Source organism: Trachemys scripta, chromosome 2 (assembly GCF_013100865.1).
Source record: "Trachemys scripta elegans isolate TJP31775 chromosome 2, CAS_Tse_1.0, whole genome shotgun sequence".
Taxonomy (NCBI): domain Eukaryota; kingdom Metazoa; phylum Chordata; order Testudines; family Emydidae; genus Trachemys; species Trachemys scripta.
In genome coordinates this window covers 161,984,782-162,006,584 of record NC_048299.1, presented here as the reverse complement: position 1 = coordinate 162,006,584, position 21,803 = coordinate 161,984,782, and the positions used below count along the sequence as shown (strand labels likewise).

Sequence of the window (21,803 nt, the reverse complement as noted above, 5' to 3'; positions counted from 1 at the left end):
GGGGCATTGCTAAAAGAAGGCAGAGTTAAGGCTGCATGAGCAAACTTAACTGTTCATTTCCTGGTTTTCAGAAGGTTAAGTTTCACTCAACTCAATGTTTTGCAAAGGGACAATATATCAAGCAAACTTATCTCCGTATTAAAGTGAACAGAGCTAATGCTCTGATTGGGGTAAATTTCCCTTGCTCTCCTCAGGTAGCTCTTATACAATTTATGGTTTCTGGAGCGTATGATAAAACTGGGCAAAGTCCACAGTAGTTCTCTCAACAGCAGGGTCGGGAGAAAAAGAACTTTATCCATTCTATTTCCTCATTTAAAAACCCCACCAACTACAAATGTCAGGGCTTTCTGGAGTACTTTATTTGGAACACACTCTGAGGAGGACAACAATTCTAAATGCATAATAGAAACAAACTTGTAGTGTGTATGTAGCAAAATATGGCCATAAGACAGAACCAGCATCTTTAATTGGTTGACCAGTGCAATATGCTCATGGAAAGAAATACCATTCAACAAGTTGGTTGCCAAATTCTGCACCAGTTTCAACAATCTTCTCAACAGCACATTGTGACACTGGTAGACCAGTGCCAGCTTATGCCAAAGTCCCTAGGTCTCAAGTTAATACTATCAAATGCATAACTGGAAACCAGTTTGACTCACCTTTGTATTGTTATTGCTAAAATAGGTATTTGACTTGTAACAATGTGTTTAGACTTCATGAAATGCTTGTAATTTGCTACATGTATTAATCTTGCTTATTGTACCTGTAACCCATTCTATAAGGTAACATTTAGTGTTTGTTCTGTAACTGCAAAAATGTTTGCTCTGAAACTGTAAATCCAGTTATGGGGGAAGTATTACCAAGTGTGAAATACTTGTTCACCACAAGAGTTGTTATCTTCTCCCCAACAAAAGCAGGTCTACAGACATTGGACAAAAGATTTAGTTGATTGCTTCCCCCACAGCCCTGAAGAGGGTATGTGCCCAAGCCTTCATCCTGTCACAGCTTGAACGCTGTGGAAAGGAATTAAAATGCCTGCTAAGGAGAAATTATTCCTATGCTGCTTGAACTCTGAGGGGCAAGAATTTCTAAGGATAACCAAGGAGTCCGCACCTGTTTTGGCTGGGTTAGCCCTACAGGTATACAGAGTTTGCTTATAATAGAAGTTACAGTCACCTTTCAAAAGGTGACCAACTCATTTGTGTGTGTGCGCGCACGCGTGCACCTGCTTTAACTTTATAACTCATTTCTTTTTCCTAGTTAAATAAACCTTTAGTTAGTTTGTTACAGGATTGGCGATAAGTGTTGCCCTTGGTTTGAGATCTGAGTACAACTGACCCAGGGTAAGTGACTTATCCTTTGGGACTGGGAGTAATCTGAATATTATTGTGGGTTTTTTTTTTTTTTTGGTGTGTAAAGCAACCATCTATCACAAAGTCAAGCTTGCCTGGGTGGCAAAATAGTTGCCTTGGGCATTCCAGTCTGTCTGTGACCCCATGGTAAGACTGTTATAGTGCTTTAGGAGTATAAACTTGTTACAGGCTTGGCAAAATCTAATTACAAGAATATAAAACCAGTTTGGGGTTTTTGCCCTGTTTCCTGGCAATCTACTCTGAGGTTGACACTCACAGTGGTGAGTCACTCCAGACAGCATGACACATACCTCAGTAGTTTAATTTCAAAGTAAAAAGACAGTAACATGGGTCACATCCAAGAGAAGCTGTTGAAACCATACATAAAAAACAAAGTAATCTTGGCCATTGCTGCTTTATGATCATGTAACTGCAGCTGGACCTACTTCTAGACCCCTCTCGATTGCAAACAAAAGAATCATAGAATATCAGGGTTGGAAGGGACCTCAGGAAGTCATCTAGTCCAAGCCACTGCTCAGAGCAGGACCAATCCCCAGACAGATTTTTACCCCAGTTCCCTAAATGGCCCCCTCAAGGATTGCACTCACAACCCTGGGTTTAGCAGGCCAATGCTCAAACCACTGAGCTATCCCTCCCCCGCAAGGTAGAGAAACATCCTTAAAAAGGGGCAGCTATCCTTGCCATTTCCTGTTGCTTCCCTCATCCAACATCTTGTGATTCACAGAAAAGAGCAGATATCAAAGAAACACATTACCCTTGAGGTTGGGAGCAAAGAGAAACTTCTTATATACATGTTTTTGATTTAGATAATGCTTATCTGGCCTGGGTGTAGGCTAAGCTGATAGAAAGTACCTGGTAGACAAACACAGATCCTTAATTTCATAAGCTTGCTATGGCCAGCTAGTCTTCATTAAATAGCTCATCTGCTGAAATCCAGCTTTGAGAGGGTAGGTCAGATGAATTCCATACTATTGCATAGCTTATATAACAGTAACAAGAAAATGATCTAGTGACAAAACTACCGGAGAAAATTGCATTTTAAGAATGTATTTTAGACTTCCCCATTATCTTAAAATGAGGCTTATACTCTGAAAAGTTATGCACATATCATAGTTGGGTACAATATGCCTCAGTGATTTGTTATATCAAGTCTCTTATGTTACAAGTACACAATTTTCTACCTGCTGGCACTGAAAATAGTGAAAACTGAAAATCTAGTTGTTTTTTTTTTCCTGGTTCATGCATCACCAAAGCATTTCGCAGCTAGAACCTAATTAAAAGGGTGGTTTTGGGTAAGACCAAAAATAATCCAGCACACACTCCCAATGTTATATTGGCTCTGCATTGACAAAAGGAAAAGGTATTTGTTACTTAATGCAAGCAGATACCAATTATTTGGGAAGAGCAGATCTGTTTAAAGAAAAAAGAATTGCCATTTTTTACATGGTCCCTTTTCTTACCACCACACTTAGTGTCTACAGCACTGGGTAGTAGAAGAATGAAGTCTTCCTGTATGACAGTTGTCTGGGAACAAAAAAACCAGAAGGGGAATTTATGGCCAGCATGCTTACTGGGGTTAAATTGGCATTAACTGTCTAGTCACCTGTCAGCAACAAATTAATGCAGGAATAATTATCAGTAAGCAATGGTTGCTCTCATAGTGCAGGTTTTGACAATCTTCAAGTACCCCTGTGGTTGTGGCAAACAATACATAGAGGAGATGGCAGTACAGCATAGAATACATGAGATTCTGAGTACAGGGCATTAAGAGGGATATATTTTGCTCCTCTTCATTCCTAAAATTAATTAACAGCAGCACTTCAGCTGAACTAACTGAAAGATGATTAGGAATAAACCTGATTTAGTAAAACTACAATCCAGTACAATCTTTAACATGTTCCTGGAGAGGAAAGATGCAATTTATAAATGTTGCTGCCCAAGAAACTCCCCTGAAGCCATATAGTAACCCTAGTATTCTAGGACTCCTATCCCACACAAAATCCTACTCACCTGTTACGCGTTCGTCTGTCTCCCTGTTTCCATCATCAGAGTATCTTGCAAAGTCTAAGGAATCAAGGGTACTAATGCTTCCAGCTCGATCTACAAGAGGTGAAACAGGATTTTAACCATTTGTAAAAAGTCCTAAAAATTGCAACAGTTCAACGAACAAAAAATAGATTTTTGGCAGTTTTAGTAATTTTAAAATAGATGGTTACTCAAGTGTTGTGTCTGATTAAAATTTTATTTTTTTAAACGTTCACATGTTTTAAAAAGTAGTACAATAACAAAACAAGATATTTAAGAGCTCAATTTTTTTTTTTTTTTTTTTTAAAAGAGCACTGTAGCAAGGATATCCTGACTATAGGGAAACATGCAACAGTGAGGTGAAAAAATGTAACATTCTTGCATTCAATAAAGTATTTCAGGAGAAAACTAATTCTCTGCTGGCTACACAACAATCCTTTTTTTATCAGGTGCCAGAGTTTTTTTGTTTATATCCTTTTGCTGTTATACATATGGTCTAATTACTTTGAATACCAGCTTCAAGAATACCAGCTCAGTTTGCATTAGAAATTTTAACTGCTAATGAGATGCAGGTTTGTGGCTGCCAGAATCCTTTACTTTATTCCCTGTTCTAATGTTTTGAGGAAGTTCAACAGATATACTGCAATCAGAAGAAATGCTTCTCTATAGTGCTCATTGCTGTTCTGTGTAGACAAGCCTTAATAGGCACACCAAAACCACCATAAGAGAATGGGAACAAAAAGTTAAAAACATTTCTGCAGTAGGAAATTTTATAAAGATTTGTGCATTTTGCCAAAAAAAATTTAGAAAAGCCATTTTTTCTCTATATGCTTATTGTATATTTGCAACGTAGAGGCACAAATTTATAGTTACATACCAAAACTGTTAAAAGAACATAAAGGTTGCAAAGTCAAGCATTGAAAAGTTAGAAAGAGACATACTGAAGGTTGCCTATGCAGTCTTAATTCAGCCCCCTTGTGTGTCTGCATTATGATAGAATGTGTTCATGTAATTAAAGACTATTTTTTTCTCCCCCACAGGATCCCAGCTTCAATTGTTGCAGAAGTTGGAATGTGTAGTGAATGAGCCTGGGATTGGAAGAGAAAGGCTTGTAGCATGTTAAAGCAGTTGAATGCTGCTCTGAAGAATTAGAGCAGTGGTTCTCAAACTTTTGTACTGGTGACTCCTTTCAAATAGCGGGCCTCTGAGTGCGACCCGCCTTATCCATTCAAGACCACTATAAATGCTGGATGCAAAGCGGAATTTGGGGTGGAGGCTGACAGCTCGCGACCCCCCCATGTAATAAGCTCCTGATCCCCTGAGGGTCCCAACCCTCAGTTTGAGAACCCCTGGAATTAGATTCTATCCTTGCCTCTGCCACAGATACAAAACTGAAGAAAAAGCTTCAATGGGGTTGCACTCAAATGATTTAATGGGAGTGGAAAAGGCGCATATCACAGATAACTCACAAAGTACGTATGTAATTTTCACAAATAAACAACATTATAGACAAAGTAATCTAGCTCAGCTTGAATTTGTCTGGCCACATTAAATAGCAAGTGGAATAGATATCTGCATTACACAACGTAAATTAAACACTAGACTTAAGTGAAGAAAACTATTAAAAAAAACCAAGTCCCTCTTCCCAAAAGGAAGATTCAAAATAGGCTTTAAATATAGACAGACATTTCAAAAAGTCAATTGTGAAAATGAAATTACTGAGAAACCTTAGGTAGCTGTACTTAGAAGTATTGAATATTTTTCAACTTGTGTCATTTAACATCTTCATTAACTGAAAATGGTGAGTTCTATGGATGTTTCAGCAATATAGATAAACACGGTATAAATGCTAACTTGTTACTGAGCTTCCAATGAACCCACCTTATTTTGTAAATGCAGAATTCAGTTTTGTCCTGTCTAGGACATTCTGTTATGCAAGGTCAGGGTGCAAGACTAGAAGATACACTATTATACTACAATAACTCCTCACTTAACATTCTCTCGCTTAACGTTGTTTCAATCTTGCGTCCCTGCTCCATTACAGAACATGCTTGTTTAAAGTTGGCAATGCTCTGCTATAATGTTGTTTGGCTACCTGCTTTGTCCACAGCTGGCAGCCCCTCCCCCCCCCCCCCCGCCCCCCCCTCCCCCCCCCAGCACCTCCCACCACCAGCAGACCCCGCAGATCAGTGCCTTCCCCCTCCTCCCCCCGCCTCCTGCCCACGGCAATCAGCTGGTTTGTGGCGTTCAGGAGGGAGGGGGGGAGGAGCGAGGACTCGTCACACAGGCTCCCCATCCCTCCCCTGCCTCCTGGGGGAGAACAGGCAGGTTAAGGGTGAGGGCTTGGGGGAACGGGTGGAGTGGGCAGGCTGAGGGTTGAGCCCCCCACCCCTGGTGCTTGCACAGTAGGGGAAGCTGCAACTGCTGCTGTGCAATGTGCTTCTCCTAGCCTACAGCACCTTCAGCCTCCTTGCCTGCCTCATCTGCAGTGCCAGAGGGCTGTGCCTGTGTGGGGTAGTGCTGGGGCACCTCCCATTTCTTCATACTCAGCAATGATGATTATATTAAATTGTTTCTCTAAAATGGTTTAAAACTTATACCTGTATTAAATTGCTTGTTTAAAATTGTTTCAAATGTATAGAATGCCTTTTGTCTGGCAAAAATAAATTTCCCTGGAATCCAGCCCCCCTTGCCTTCCCCAATTTATATTAATTCTTATGGGGAAATTGGATTCGCTTAACATCGTTTCGCTTAAAGTCGCATTTTTCAGGAACATAATTACAATGTTAAGTGAGGAGTTACTGTATTAATTTTAGATAGTCACTGAACCAAAACTTTCAGAACAGAAGCAAATGAAGAGAAACCCTCAGAAATCTTCAGAAGAAATTAACTTTTTGAGCAATTAGAGCAGCAGTGAAAGTTAGCAAGCCACCTACTAACAGTCTGGAATTCTATAAAGGGTTTTCAAGAGACATGGGTCTCTTTCAAGCTACTCAAATGATACTAGTCCATGATAGCCACTCCAGATTAGATTAAATGTATTGATCAAGAGTATATTCTTTTTCTTACTATTTTTGGCATGTTTTAATGATTGTTTATGGACAAGAGTAACAGAACTAATGGTTACACAAGGTAACAATTATAAAAAGAGACAAATGGTTATATTTTAAAGAGGGCATGTTCCATCCATAGGGATGGAACATAAAATGGGGTCTGCCAAGTACTAAAACCTTTAAAGCAAATGACAGTACTCCACAAACAAGCAATGTCATCACATGTTGTGTTCTAGAAGTTTTGGATTATATGAAGTAGTAGTTTCCTAAGGACAGTTTGGTTTAAATCCTGATGCATATGGGGCAAAGTCAGAACCAAAATAACCCATAGCAATAATGAAAAATAACTTTGCATGATTGTAGGTAGTAGCTCACACCAACATCCTGTTCTGGAGAGGCAGTGACATTGGTTTATTGCTGCCTGCTAAATAACTAGTCAGTCTACTAAGTAGACAACATGAATAGCACAGAAAAGAGAGACTGTCCAAGAAGCTTTACCATTTGACCAGTACAACTCTAACCACAAAGTGATTCTCACCAACAGAAGTTAGTTCAAAAAGATATTACTGCACCGACCTTGTCTCTCTAGCATCCTGGAACCAACACAGCTCCAATACTGCATCCTTTAAAGATGTAAAGTTTTTACTTAAGTTTCTAGTACTTAATATTCTTTATCACTGCAGAGACAAACAGCTTTGAGAATTCAAACTGAATTCTATTCTGGCACGAACAGATTTATCATCTAAATTCCAATTACAGAGCCAAACTTTGAGCAATCCCTGTGAAACACAGGGCAGAATTTTTATAACTATTGATGCATATGCCGGAGACAGCACAGCTTGATGCAGAATGCACACTGTGTTTGTAGGTCTGGCAGTCAGAAAGAACATCTTTTCTCTTGTAAGCACAACTGATGTCTTAGGGCCATTAATCTCAAAACTCTCCTGCACTGAGTTGTTTGTCAGACTATAATCACAACTTAACAATTTTACAAAACATTTCAGTTTTTAACAAATATGATATCCAAAAAGATTTTAGCTCCCCTCCCCTTAAAATATAAAAGTTCATAATAACGATGTAACTGAATACTGGAGACTGAATTGTCCAACATACATTATTTTGGCCAACTGATTAAAAAGTTTAACATTTAGAAATATATAAATTATGAATTTTTTCATCCCTGGCTATAAAACTCATCTGCTGCTTCTATTACACCACCCAAGAGCAGTGCAAGTATGGTGTCACTACACAAAGCTTTATTTTGGAAAGAGAAAAATAATGGCAAAAATGGTTCTCATTCTGGAAAATGACTAGGCAGAGTGTCATTAGTTTCTAACTTTCTCAAAGTTTTACTTCATATGAAATTTCACAAAAGTGTTCTAAAAAAGGAGCAATATTTCCCTTTGAAATAATGCTAGTGCTTTTATCCCAGTAGTTCCTAAGCTTTCACTGTAGCAACCCACGTGCAATGGTTTGGTGAGCAGGCACGCCTCTGTCAAGTCTCTTCATGTTATGCCCAACACAGTTGCCACCATCTCTATTCTTTTCTGTCTCCCCCACTGGAGTTATAAAAATTAGTAGCTGCTCAGGCACAGAGATGACCAAGGATGACATGAACCACCCTGGCCTTGCCGGATGTAACTGAGGTGTACTTTGCAGAAGTCTCAGTTGGATGCTGCAATGTAGTTTTTTAACCAGGTAGCACCAAAGTACTATGCATACAGAGTCAGCATTTCTTCCACAGATGGGAATTCTGGGATATGTGGGACTATAGTAAAAAATGTTACAGTTGCTCCCAGGTAGGGAGGTAAGAGGTAGGGAGAGATGCACATCAGACAGTAACATGTTGCAAAATGTAAGTCTGTAGGTTGCTTTTAGGGGTTATTTGTCAATAACCCCTAAAAGATTTTTTTCAGATTTTGCCATTAAACAAGCGGCAGCACAAGTAAATATGTCTTGCTGTAACTTTACCACACTGCCAAAAGCAATGCATATAGTTACCTATGACTCATTTCACTGTGACAGATCACATTTTGAAGGTGCTATGTTTCAGAATTCCATCTAATTGCTGTCAATAGGGATTTCATTCTGCACAGCATAAGAATCAATGCTTGAAGCGAGATGAGTTATTTTGGATCTGTGGATAAATGTACTTGTTATGAGTGTGGAGTTTCCACTGTTGGGAGAAAAACGACTGAGTTATGGTGTGTGTGTGTGTGTGTGTGTGTGTGTGTGTGTGTGTGTGTGTGTGTGTGTGTGTGTGTGTGTCAAAAGACCAGGAATCTGTCAACCATTCTTTACTCTTTCACCATGCCACTCCCCGCTCATCACACACAATTCATCATACACTATGCTATATATTCCTTAAAGTGAAAAGTTGATGTTTATTCTATGTAGAATAAATAACTCCCAACTTTGTGTCATCTGCTAATTTTATTAGCACATACTCACTTTTTAAGCTGACAATCATAAAAACTGCATACTGTATAGGTCACTGATGCAATGACAAGTGCCCATCATTGTTACCTTCATCTGCTCCTTACTTTTTCCTTTGACTGTTACACCCACTTCTACTTTTCTAACTTTAGACTTGTTAACTCTTTGGAGAAGAAACTTTTTACTATATATTTGTACAATGCCTAGCACAATAGAGCAATTATCACCATTATGTACTCGCCTCAATCACTTTGCCTATGATTTAGGTTGAGAACTGGTACTAGTAAGTGTCCAGCAAAACACTCCTTTCTTCTTACAGCATATTCACACTTTCTTGCTTTCTTTCATCATTTTCAGTACAGTACCACTCATTTGGAGTTCAGAAGCAAAGGTTCGATCTAACCATAAAATGTAGCTGGACACAGCTATGTCAGTCAGGGATGTTGTACTATAAGTATAAAATTAAAGAAGTAAAGTTAGCTTATTGGTTAAGGAAATATATGTGTGTTGTAAAGAAAGGCCCTGACTAATAAGTAGAAGGAAGGCCTTGAAAAGAATGAATTATAAGGTCGAAAAGAATGAAATAGGGAGGATATCTGGTTCAAAAAATAACTAATGAATAGGGGGAAGTTTTGAAAAAGAAGGCCCCTGACTGACAGGGGTGACTGCAGATGGTTTTAAATTAAAACAAAGACAATCTGTTTTAAAATGAGCCAACACAGCCCTTCCCCAAACCACACGCTAGTGTTAAAACCTATGTAAACCCAGGTGCAAAGAAAAACTGTTGGTTAGCAGGAAGGAGGGTAAGAGATAAGGAGGAAGATCCTTGGGAAAAAAGGAGTTTGTAAATCTTATCTGGATTAAGACTGGAAAAAGGGTGAACTGATTCAAATTGTTTTTTAGCTGAAGACAGTAATTGGCAATGACATCACTTGTTTGTTAAAGGGTATAATAAGTAAACTCTTAAAGGGTTCATTGCTAATCCCTGCCTGACCATGTTGGAGCCAGCCAATATGGGTCTAAAGCACCCCCAGGTTTAGCCTATCTGTAAGTATCTTATTCAAATGCTTATAATTCTTTTGTTACTGTTTGGATTTACTAGATTGCTTATTAGTTAGACTTTTTAGGCATGTTTAGAGCAATTGTATAAATATCATTTGGCCTTTGGATTTAATAAAGGAATTTATGGTTACACTAGTGTTTGTTGGTTTCAAATATCAATATTAATAATTTCAGATATTAATAATTCCCACTGGTGTGAAAATTCCATGTTCCTGAGCAGCGTAGCTATGCCGACTGAACCGCCAATGTAGGCTCAGCTAGGTCAAGGGAAGGATGATTCTGTCAACCCAGTTACAGATGCTTGTGGAGGTGGTGATTCCACATGAATGGAAAAAACCCCTCCATCAGAGTATGCTGCATCTATACTACAGGGTTATATTGACATAACTACAGCATCATAGCTAGGGTTACCATTCGTCCGGATTTACCCGGACATGTCCTCCTTTTGTGTGCTAAAAATAGCGTCCGGGGGGAATTTGTAAAGCACTCACAATGTCCGGGATTTCCCCCTCCCCCGGCAGAGCGAGCGGCTGGGAGGGCTGCAGGAAAGTCCCGGGCTGGACTCCGGAGCAGCTTCCTCCTCCCACCCCCCCCTCCCTGCATTCTGAGCCGGCCGGCAGCTCCTCCTCCTGCAGCCCGCTCCGGCAGCCCTGTGCAGGGCCAGGGACCGGGTTTTGTGTTGTGCAGGGGAGCTCAGCCATGTGTCCGGCTGGCACAGAGCCCAACACCCTGTTCTGAGCAGCAGGGTAAGGGGGCCAGGGAGGTTCTGGAGGGGGCAGTCAAGAAACGGGGGGGGGGGCTTTTGGAGGGGAGTGGAGAAAGTTTTGGGCAGTCAGGGTACAGGTAGGGGGTAGGGTCCTGGGGGGCAGTTGGGGGGGGTCTTAGGAGGGGGCAGTTAGGGGACAAGGAACAGGGAGTCTTAGGTAGGGGGTGGGGTTCTGGAGGGCAGTTAGGCGCAGGGGTCCCAGGAGGGGGCAGTCAGGGGACAAGGAGCGGGGGGTAGGGGGCTGGGAGTTCTGGGGGGGGAGCTGTCAGGGGGCAGGAGTGGGGAGAGGGATCGGAGCAGTCAGGGGACAGGGAGCAGAGGGGTTTAGATGGGTTGGGAGTTCTGGGGGGGCTGTCAGGGGGCAGGAGTGTGGAGAGGGATCGGAGCAGTCAGGGGACAGGGAGCAGAGGGGTTTAGATGGGTTGGGAGTTCTTGGGGGGGGCTGTCAGGGGGTGGGGAGTGGTTGGATGGGGCGTGGGAGTCCCAGGGGTCTGTCTGGGGGTGGGGGTGTGGATAAGGGTTGGGGCAGTCAGGGGACAAGAGGCAAGGAGGCTTAGATAGGGAGTGGAGTCCCGGGGGGCAGTTAGGGGCAGGGGTCCCAGGAGGGGGCAGTCAGGGGACAAGGAACGGGGGGAGGGTTGGGGGTTCTGGGGGGGGCGGGAAGTGGGAGGGGCAGGGGCGGGGCTCCTCCCGTCCTCTTTTTTGCTTGTTGAAATATGGTAACCCTATCATAGCTATCCTGGTGCAGTCCCTGGGCCGTAGACCCTGAGCGTTGAAACAGAGAATTTCACAATTGAAAAAGCAGTTTAAAGAATTTACTGAATGGAATTGGTGTTAACAGCCTGTATTTGTTTGTTAGTAGATTTAACAACGTAACTCATAATATTGCCATAATCTGAAATGATTGTTGGAAAACACATACAAATTTCACTTTAGGGGAGTAGGAGCAGGAAAAAAAAATCTGTCCCTTGTTAAAATTAAAAAAACTGTAAAGATTTGGCAGTTTTGCATAGCCATCACCATAAGAAACCTGCTGGTAGTTTTTAGGATTCCAGCTGGTTCAAACATTACAGGCTGAATGCTCTCTGGGCATTTTGTTGAAAGAATGCATCAAACACATCACTGAAGAGCAGAGTTTTCCCACACAGTCAGTATTATTTCTTGACCTGCTGTTCTCAAGGTACAGTGTTAAGGCTGTCAGTGCATAACATGCCTCCTCAAAGGAGCCACCAAAACTTAGTGGGGGTGGAAAACAAGATTCAGGAATTGGAAATGAAATTTTATATAAACTCAGTATGCCTCAATTGATATTGCAGTGCTGCTGCAGAGAAGATTGTGGGTGCAAATTTATTTTGAGTTTGCTTGGGTGTGAGCACTATTACACAGCTTGAAAACCAGAAGACTGTAAAGGGTAATGAAGCTTTGTAAAGCATTAAAGGGAAGCCCTTAGTGGTGTACTTCAAGTAATAGAGTTAGCTCTATGTTCATGTAGGTATCTTCATTAACAATCTGGAAAGGGCAGGGTTGTTGAAAAGAATGTCTGCATCTGAATTTCTAATACAGGGGTCGGCAATGTTCGTCACGTGGCTCGCCAGGGTAAGCACCCTAGCGGGCGGGCCAGTTTATTTACCTGCTGACACGGCAGGTTTGGCCGATCGTGGCCCCCACTCGCCGCGGTTCGTCGTCCTGGTCCAATGGAGGCGGCGGGAAGCGGCGCGGGCTGAGGGATGTGCTCGCCGTGGCTTCCCGCCGCCCCCAATGGCCCGGGACGGCGAACCGCAGCCAGCAGGGGCCGCGATCGGCCGAACCTGCCACGTCAGCAGGTAAATAAACTGGCCCGCCCGCTAGGGTGCTTACCCTGGCGAGCCGTGTGACGAACATTGCCGACCCCTCTTCTAATAGTACCATTGTTTCTATGTTTACAGCCACATCCTAATGCATTGTTGCTGCCTGCTAATGGAGAGAACACTATTGCAGAAATATATAAAACATCAACCATTTGAATATTAATTGTCTTTGGGAGTTCTATTTGACCAGTTTCAGGTGAAGCCAGAGAAAGTTTCTGAAAACTCAAAAGTTGCCATCTTTTTTATGGTCATTATTAAGGAACTATTCCATTGAACTAATATCCTGAACTTTACGAACCACTGGTAGCCTATGGAGCAAAGTACTTGCTGGTGAACAATGGACAGTTTACTGGCCACAGGCTACTTACTAGCTGTCTTTTCCAGCTGCTACTTTGCATTAAAAAAGTTAAAATGATTATCCTAACAGTAGTCTTCCATATAAGGTTGACTGGGGTATTCTGAGCTGAAAAATTTCTTAATTATGAAAAGAAACGTGAAAAAAACTGCTTACTTAATCTTTGGGTTGTTAAATGGATACATTTGTTCAGTGAGTAAATGATTGAGGCCCTCAATCTTATTCTATATACATGCATATTATAAAGCCTTGCCTCATTCCATACAAAGCCTCAGACTGCAGAAGAGATGCATCTGCACATTGAGAAATTCCGCTCAACTTTCTTATTCCGTCACATCACCAATAAAACACTGAGATTGCAACAGAATGAGAAATTCACTTAACTTGCATAATATGAGTTGAACATTTGAAGGTTGGTAAAATATATCCAGTTGCAATTTAAAAACCAGTGCATAAGGAAAGTATCTTTTTAACTCTAATAAATTTGGCCAAGTTGAAACACATTTTTCAATGGATCATCAAACATGAGTGATTTAGGCCTGGTCTACAACTAAAATTTAGATTGACCTAGGTGTGAAAAACCTCACACCCCTGAAAGACCTAATTAAGCTGCCATAACCCCCAGGGTAGATGTTGCTAGGCCAATGGAAGAATTTTCTCAACCTAGCTACTGCCTCTCAGAGTGGTGGATTAACTATTGAATGGAAAATCCCCTTTCACTGCTGAGGCGAGTGTCTTCACTATGGCACTAAAGCAGCCCACCTGCAGCACCATAGACGTGCGGTTATATCATAGACATAGCTTTAGAGACTCAGGTCTAGTCTACTCTACAGACCTGTATCAGTATACCTATGTCGCTCGGGGTGTGAAAAATCCACACCCTGAGTTACGTAGTTATAGTGACCTAACCTCTTGAGTACAGTGCTCTGTTGCCTGGAGAGCTTCTCCCATTGAAATAGCTACTGCCTCTTTAAGGAGGTGGATTAACTACGCCAATGGAAGAATTCTCTCCCGTTAGCTTAGAGTAATGGTTCTCAACATATTTACCATAGTGGGCTGCATAGGCAGCTCTATGTGTGGTTACGTGGGCCACATCCACACAATACACATACTACCTGCATTGCCCTAAGGCTACCACATGGGCCACAGCTGTGTGCTGATCGGGCCACAAGTAGCCTGCGGGTTGAGAACCATTGGTTTACAGTGTCTTCATTAAAGTGGTAGAGGTGCAGCTGTGCTGATGCAACATTTTAAGTGTAAACATGCCCTCAATTTCTACATCAACACATGTTTATACTCAAACAGCTACTGCTGCAGTGCTTCAAGGTTCTCCCGTCACTCTAGTTAATCCACCTCATTAAGAGGTGGTAGCTAGGTCAACAGAAGAATTCTTCCACTGACCTAATGTTGTCTAGACGGGGTGTGTGTGTGTGTGTTAGGCTAATTGAGCATTGTAGCTGTGCCAACCTAACTTTTTAGTGTATGCCTGACCAAAGGCATTAGAGGGCTTTCTTAAATTAGCTCAAAACCCTGTTGTTCTCTCTCTCTCTAGTCTTTTTCAGCATCTTCTAGAGCAGGGGTCTCAAACTCAAATGACCACGAGGGCCACATGAGGACTAGTACATTGGCCGAGGGCCGCATTACTGACAACTCTCCCCGCCACCCTCGGCCCCGCCCCCACTCCACCCCTTCCATGAGGCCCTGCTCCCATTCCAACCCCTTCCCTGAAATCCCCACCCCAACTCTGCCCTCTTCCTGCCCCCAGGGAGGGGAGGAGGGGTGTGGGGCTCATGGCAGGGAGTTGGGGTGTGGGGTGCAGGAGGGGTGTGGGGTAAGCAGGGGGCTGGGCTGCAGGAGGGGTGCGGGGTACCAGCAGGGGGTTGGGCTGCAGGAAGGGCTCGGGGGGCGGGTTCCAGCCCGACACGCACCGGGGGCAGGGCAGGCCGCCTGCCTGTCCTCGCACCGCTCCGGGAAGTGGTGGGAACCTGGAGGAGGAGGAGGGGCACAGGGGTTTGTATCTTGCTGTTGCTTCAGGCACCACCCCCAGCAGCTCCCATTGGCCAGGAACGGGGAACTGCGGCCAATGGGAGCTGCTGGGGGCGCTGCCTGAAGCAAGAGCTATACACACAAAGCCTGTGCCCCCCCTTCCCCACGTTCCGGCCAATTACCGGAGCAGCAGGGGGCAGGGCAAGCAGGGAGCCTGCCCTTCCCCCGGTGCGCGTTGGGCTGGAGCCGCTCTAGGTAAACGGGGGGGGGGGGGCGCGTGAGGAGCTCGCGGACCGCAGAAAACAACCCCGCAAGCCGCACATGGCCCCCGGGCCGTGTGTTTGAGACCCCTGTTCTAGAGGGTTTGCTCTCAAAGCACTAAAGCCCAGGAAAGGAAATCTAAAGCTGCTACCCACCCATACTTGGCTCCGCTCTGCAAGTGAAGCAACCTGGCCAAAAACCTAGAAATTAGATCTTATCACATTGTTAAGAGCTATGAAAAATTGTGTGTCCCGAGCACGTAAGTCAACCTAACCCCCAGTGTGGATACAGCTAGGTCAATGGAAGAATTCTTCTGGTGGCCTCACTACCGCATCTCTGAGATTATTTCACTCGGGCTGTTCTATGCTGAAAAGTTACATCGACATACCTGTGTCTCAGAGGTGTGAAAAAATCCACACCCCCGGAAATTTAGTTAAACCAACCTAATCTCTAGTGTAGACTGTGCTAGGGCAATGGAAGAATTCATCAACTCAGCTACTGCCTCTCAGGAAGGTGGATTACCTTTAGTGACAGAAGAAACCCTTGTCACTGAAGAAACCCTCTACACTGAAGTGCTACAGTGGTGCAGCTGTGCGTCTTAAATGCAGACATAGTCTACTTCAATGGAAAATCCCCTTCAGTCAATGTAGAAGGCAACTATGCTATGTCATTACAGCGGCACAGCTGCAGCACCATAGATGTGCCGCTGTAGTGTAGATATGGCCTAGAATTCCCGCTTCACATCCTGGCAGAAACCCCATACTTGAGAGTTACCAGGCTGGGCTTCTCATCATCTTGCCCTCTATGTCACTAGTAGAAGTTGCCCCTGCTTAACTTTCTGGATCAGACTTATGGTCCATCTAGTCTAGTATTCTATCTCCAATAGTAACCAGATTTCATGTTAAGAAAGCAATAAGAATATTAAATCAATTAAGTAATCTGACTAGTTAGACTTCTAAAATGGGCACCTTTTAATCAGATGGAAGTGAATTTAGCATCTTCGCTAGTATGTGATCCTAAAGGACAAGTCTTTTTAAAACCCACTAATCTTGTCAAGAAGCAAATAATGTCTTGAATATTTCAAAAGTAATATTCAAAAGCAATAATATAATAACTGGGGTGTGCGGATATAATTTTAGCTATAATCATGTATTAGTCTGCTTCTTACAATAAGAAGCAGTACAAGCTTTAATTTTTGGGTGGCTGAAGATATTAAATGAAAATCCAAAAGCCATTTCCAAAGTTTAAGTCTATAACATGGTTTTGTGCCCGTAATGTTATTTATGAAGGTGCCCCATTATTTGGGAGGCATCTTACACACAAGATATATATTCTGTTGAAGTAGAACTAGAACATATGTATATATCATCCAAGTTTCTATTAACCACAAACACTTTCATCCCTTTCATTTAAGATTTCAGTAAATCACAAATTAGAAGCCAAGGGACAGAGAGAGGAAACCATTTCTTCTTATAGAATTCATCTAATCTTTTAGCTACCTTAAGACTTGTGTTTTAGACCCCATGTCACCGCCATGACAGTCTTGATGAAAAACAGGTATTTATGTAAATAATGCAAGTATATTTTCATCTGTTCATCCATAAATAAAGGCATTCAGTGATACTCAGCAGCAGTAAGGTCTACGACAACTTGCCAAACACTATCTTTGCCTGCCTTACTCAAACAACAAAAACAAACAAACACACACCACAAAAAACCCACCCAATACTGATTATACACATTTTCCTCCAAAACATTTTAGAGAGATGACAGGACATAGACAGCTGGTGCTCTCTAAACCTGCTAGCACTAATTATGGAAGTAATTGTACTCTGTGTTTCAACAGTTAAGACCCCTGAAACTTAAGTATGAAGGTATTCAAAATGTTGTTTCTTATGTTGCTAGGGTCAATACATTGACCTTTTAATGGTAAATTTTGACAGCTCATGTTGGAAATTATAGACTTTAGGATTATCAGTCATAAGCCAAAATATATTTCCTCCTATTCCCAGGCCAAGGAAAACTCACTCCCAGTGGAACCATGAATGTGTGATCTGACTGGTGTGTGAGATAAGAAAAATGAACGTGAGAATGGGCCAGTATTAAAGCAGAAATGCCTACCTCTCTCCCCACAAGGATTGCCTTAAAATTTAATCACACACAACTCAAAACAAGATGACTTCTAGCTAACATGGCTAGAGATTTTCTACTGAGTCCTGTTGACCTTACACTAGAAAATATAACAGCCTAGCTTTAACACTGCTGCACTACTAGCAACCCCCCCCGCCCAAATGATCACGCTTACTTCATCTCCTCCAGTCTCATGCTCCGTTTTTTCCACGCTGCACATTCGGCGCAGCATCCAACCCTTGTACCCAAGCCCATACCAACACCCAGGTACGTCAAGCCCCCATACACACCGGTCCCCCGCACGCCTCCCAGAGGCACCTAGGTCCAGCCACCAGACATCTCTCCTCTAGGCCCCCGTCGCACCCCTCCCACCGCCAACTCCCGCCTCGTAGAGACTCCGGCAGGGCACACTCCCCTTCTTCCCTGTGGCAAGCGAGAGTCACTTACTGAGCTGCCCGGGGCCGGGCTCCTTGCCGCTTGCTGCCGCTCCCCCCAGGGCCGCTCCGGCAGTTCCCCAGAGGCCCGGGGCTCCCCCCGCGGGCGGGGTGCCGCTCTGCCGCTCGAAGTTGCCCGGGTTGGAGAAATAGTCGCGCAGGCGGGGCAGCTCGCGGCCGCTCTCCAGCAGCTCCGTGTGCAGCTCCAGCGCAGTCAGCAGGAACTGGTCCCGTAGCAGTTGCGCCGCCAGCGCGTCCACAGGCACCCGGGGAGGCTCTCCTGCGCCGGGCCCGGCCCAGCCGGCCTCCCCCGGGGCCGCCGCCCGCAGACCCGGCAGCGCCCCGGGACCCCCCACCGCCGCCTCCTCCTCCTCCTCGTGCTGCTGCGGGGAGAGCGGGCCTCCCAGGCCGGGGTCGTTACTGCCGCCGGCTCTCGGCTCCTCCTCTTCGGAGTCGCTGAGAAACGGGTTCACGCTGCTGCCTCCGCCCGCCGCCGCCATCTTACAGCGCGACACGGGCCGCGCAGCCACCTCTGCCCGCCTGGCCGGCCCAGCGACACCCCCGGCTCCTGCTGCGGCGCCGCCTCTCCAGCCCCGCGGCGCCGGGACCAGCCCCGGGCGCGCCGCCCCAGGCGCTACTACGGACGCCGCTGCCACTAGCAAGAAAGCAGCCGCGACTCTCTTCCTCTCTCTCTCACCCTCCTCTGCCGGCTTCCGGGTGACAACTCTCGCGAGACTTTCCCCATCCAACCGCCGGCAACGGTTGGGGCTGGAATCGGAGGCTCCGCCCCTTCCCCTGTCAGGTGTAACTGAAGAGGAGGAGGCGGGGCCTGAGCAGAAGCCTGGGAAGGGCGAAGGGGCGGGGCCTACGGGTGACGGAGACACAGGAGAGGCAGGAGCCATAAGGAAATATTAGGGTGATGGGCGGAGTTTATGTTAAGAGGGGCATACAGCGTGGGAAGGTCGGAGCTGGACGAGTAAAGGGGCGGGGCCTGTGGAAGCACGTGATGGGGGCTGACCTCTTTTGCAAGTGGAAGGGATGCGGCCTGGAGGCGGAAGTGGGTGGTGACAGCTAGGATGAGAAACAAGCTAGGGGCGGAGCGATAGGCTACTGGGTCTCGCGAGAGTATCCGCGAACCCGGAACGGCCTCGTGGGGCGAACGTTGGTGCCGGCGCTGACGGCCCGTGAGCTAGTAAGTAGCTGTGGGGGCGGCGCTTGCGCAGTTCGCTTCTCTGGTTGGGAGCGGGGCGCTGGAGCGGCTGTGCCTCCTGATCTGTAACAGCTCAGCCGCGCCGCTGGGGCCTCTGGCGCGCTCTGCGGGGTGGCTCGTGCTCGGCCGGCCGGGCGGAGACGGGGGCGGTGGTTGGCTCGGTCGCTAGCAGGGGGGCGGGGACAAGCGTTGCTGCCTGTCTGGATACCGCCGGGAGGTGGCTGTGCGGCTGCTCCCTGCAGCTCGCCTGGTTGGCGGGCGCAGGCTCATCCCCAGTGTCCCGGTTTTATTGCCTCTCAGAGGTGACAACTCTACGGGGTCAGCCAGGGAGCTGCCGCCGAGACACCCTCTTTGCTGTCCTTGGGGGACCGCTGTGCAGAGCCCCGCAGGGTGTCCGGCGCTGGACACGAGCCCTTGCATGGCAGCAGCCAGACATAACCCGGCATGAGTGTTGCCCATGCAGGAGATTCCCCCCGACGCCCGGATACAGGCAGCCGTGATGGAGGGGCGAGGTTACAATGACCAATGTTATCTGAGAGCCAAGGTGGGTCAAGTAACATTTTTTTTATTGGCAAAAAGAACAGGAGTACTTGTGGCACTAGTTTCTAAGGTGCCACAAGTACTCCTGTTCTTTTTGCGGATACAGACTAACACAGCTGCTACTCTGAAACCATTTTTTTATTGGACCAACTTCTGTTGGTGAGAGAGACAAGCTTGTGAGCTATGTAGAGCTCTTCCTGTCTGTGTAGGTTGAAAGCTTGTCTCTTTCACCAGTAGATACTAGCTCACTCACCTTCTCTTTTTAGTATTCTGGGATCAACACAACTCCAACAACACTACAGATGACCGGAAATCAATAACTATCCTGAGCAGGTCGAGTTTTGCTCCCTGGGTTACAGTGAGAACTAGCTGGAGGGCCAAAGCAAAGTGGCAGTTTGAGCTAAATTGCTGCAGTGTGCTTACACGTTGCTTTTCTCAATGACTTCAAGTTGAAATTTGTCCTGCTCACCAGAGCTGGTTTCCCCTCATCTTCCTTTCCTACAAACTCAGCATTGGCTCAGAGAGTCTAGCTGGGTTCTTTCTATTTTATGTATCACCAGTAATAAAGATCTCTCCAGACCCAAATGTGTGCTGTGTGATGCCTGTTCAGCTGAATTGACTACAGTAAAAATTGATAGGAAAGTAATAAACATTTGTGTCTGCACAATTAGTGGAGGCCATCTCACTCTCCTATAGAACTGGTAAATTTTCATGACTGTTTTGCAGAGGTAAAAATAATTAATAAAAGCATCAAATCTTCCACACTTGCCTTTCCCCAAGAAAACTGTGATAATATAATAATGATTGCTCAGTATAGCCTGAGCCAAGTGAGGTCCTGTGCTCAACTCAATCTTATTTCTCTGTTCATCTGACTAATGTAATAACTTGGACACTGCATCCACTCAACTCCAAAATTTCAGGGAATATTTTAGATGGCATGGGGCACAAATCTGTTGATTGTGGTGAAAATTGGAAAACTTGATGCCTGATTTCCACTGGTGTAAGTGAAAGGAAAATCAGGCCCGCAGCGTGTTATAGGCAGAGGAATAGCTTTGGTGGCCCCAGTCTCTGCCTGTAAGTTACAGGAAATAGCTTAGTATACTGTGTTCTCTCATTGGCTGTATAGCTTGGCCTATGTACACCTCTACCCTGATAGAACGTGACCCGATATAACACAAATTCGGATATAACGCGGTAAAGCAGCGGGACGCCCCGGGCCCTTTAAATCACCGCCCGAGCCCGGCTGCCAGAGCTCCGGCGGTGATTTAAGGGGCCCGGGGCTCCCAGCAGCAGCTGGAGCACCAGGCCCTTTAAATCCCTGCTGGGGATTTAAGGGGCCAGAGGCTCCAGCTGCTGCGGGGAGCCAAGGGCCCTTTAAACCCCCGCCCGAGCCCTGCTGCCAAAGCTCCGGATTTAAAGGGTCTGGGGCTCCCTGCAGTGGCTGGAGAACTGGGCCCTTTAAATCAATGCCGGGGAAGCCGGTCCAGTCTGGCATGGCGTACCAGCTGGAACCCAATATAACGCGGTCTCACATATAAGGCAGTGAGATTTTTTGGCTCCCGAGGACCGTGTTATATTGGGGTAGAGGGGCACACAACAAAATGTGTGGCTCTTTAGTTTTAATAGTGTTTAGCAGTCAAATAGCAGGTATGTTCCAGAGTGGTGTTCAAGTGTTACACCTCACAGACTGTTTCTGACCTAGCTAAGTAAAAAAGCTGCACTAGTTACAAATCTTGGCCTGCCTACCCAAGTGATGTGCACCAGTGGACCTATCTATGGTGGCTATAATTGGTGCAAATTCTCAGTATAGACAAATTCTCAATCCTTACTTGATTAGGTTCCGAGAACCGTAAATTGGAAGCTGTTTGAGCGCCTCTTAAAGATCACAACACTGAAGATATTACTTGAAGAGCAGTGTTTCGCTATATGGGGGATGATTTCTAACCAGTATTAAACCCCCAGTTCAGGTAAACTAATTTTAAAACTAGTTAGCACTGTACGGTGGATCTGAGTTTTGATGACTCCACGCAGCCTGACCTATATTTATTGAATCACTTAAAACTGGAGCTACACTGTGGCTCTAGCTGGTGTTAAAATCCACGACTAACTGGTTTGGCTGACAAGTATCGGGGTAGCCGTGTTAGTCTGTATCTACAAAAACAACAAGGAGTCTGGTGGCACCTTAAAGACTAACAGATTTATTTGGGCATAAGCTTTCGTGAGTAAAAACCTCACTTCTTCGAAGAAGTGAGGTTTTTACTCACGAAAGCTTATGCCCAAATAAATCTGTTAGTCTTTAAGGTGCCACCAGACTCCTTGTTGTTT

General features: G+C 45.1%; 2 protein-coding genes across 14 annotated transcripts in view; one reads left to right on the top strand and one right to left on the bottom strand.

The window, feature by feature from the left end:
- RELCH (RAB11 binding and LisH domain, coiled-coil and HEAT repeat containing) overlaps positions 1-18,450 on the bottom strand; it is a 110,086-nt gene extending 91,636 nt beyond the window's left edge. For 3 of the 5 annotated variants that reach the window (XM_034762085.1, XM_034762086.1, XM_034762087.1), the window contains exons 1-2: positions 17,742-18,446; positions 3,384-3,473 (exon numbers count right to left, since the gene is read on the bottom strand). In XM_034762085.1, the coding sequence (XP_034617976.1) occupies positions 3,384-3,473; positions 17,742-18,228 (577 nt within the window). In that variant the 5' untranslated portion in view covers positions 18,229-18,446. Of the gene's footprint in view, positions 1-3,383; positions 3,474-17,741 lie in introns of all 5 variants that reach the window. The other 2 variants (XR_004644639.1, XR_004644638.1) reach the window with 2 other exon arrangements.
- A 348-nt stretch (positions 18,451-18,798) lies between these two features.
- Positions 18,799-21,803, top strand: part of PIGN (phosphatidylinositol glycan anchor biosynthesis class N) — a 155,266-nt gene continuing 152,261 nt past the window's right edge. For 8 of the 9 annotated variants that reach the window (XR_004644636.1, XR_004644637.1, XM_034762080.1 and 5 more), the window contains exon 1: positions 18,799-18,920. The gene's annotated coding sequence lies outside the window, so the exon portion shown is untranslated. Of the gene's footprint in view, positions 18,921-19,238; positions 19,483-21,803 lie in introns of all 9 variants that reach the window. The other variant, XM_034762078.1, reaches the window with a different exon arrangement.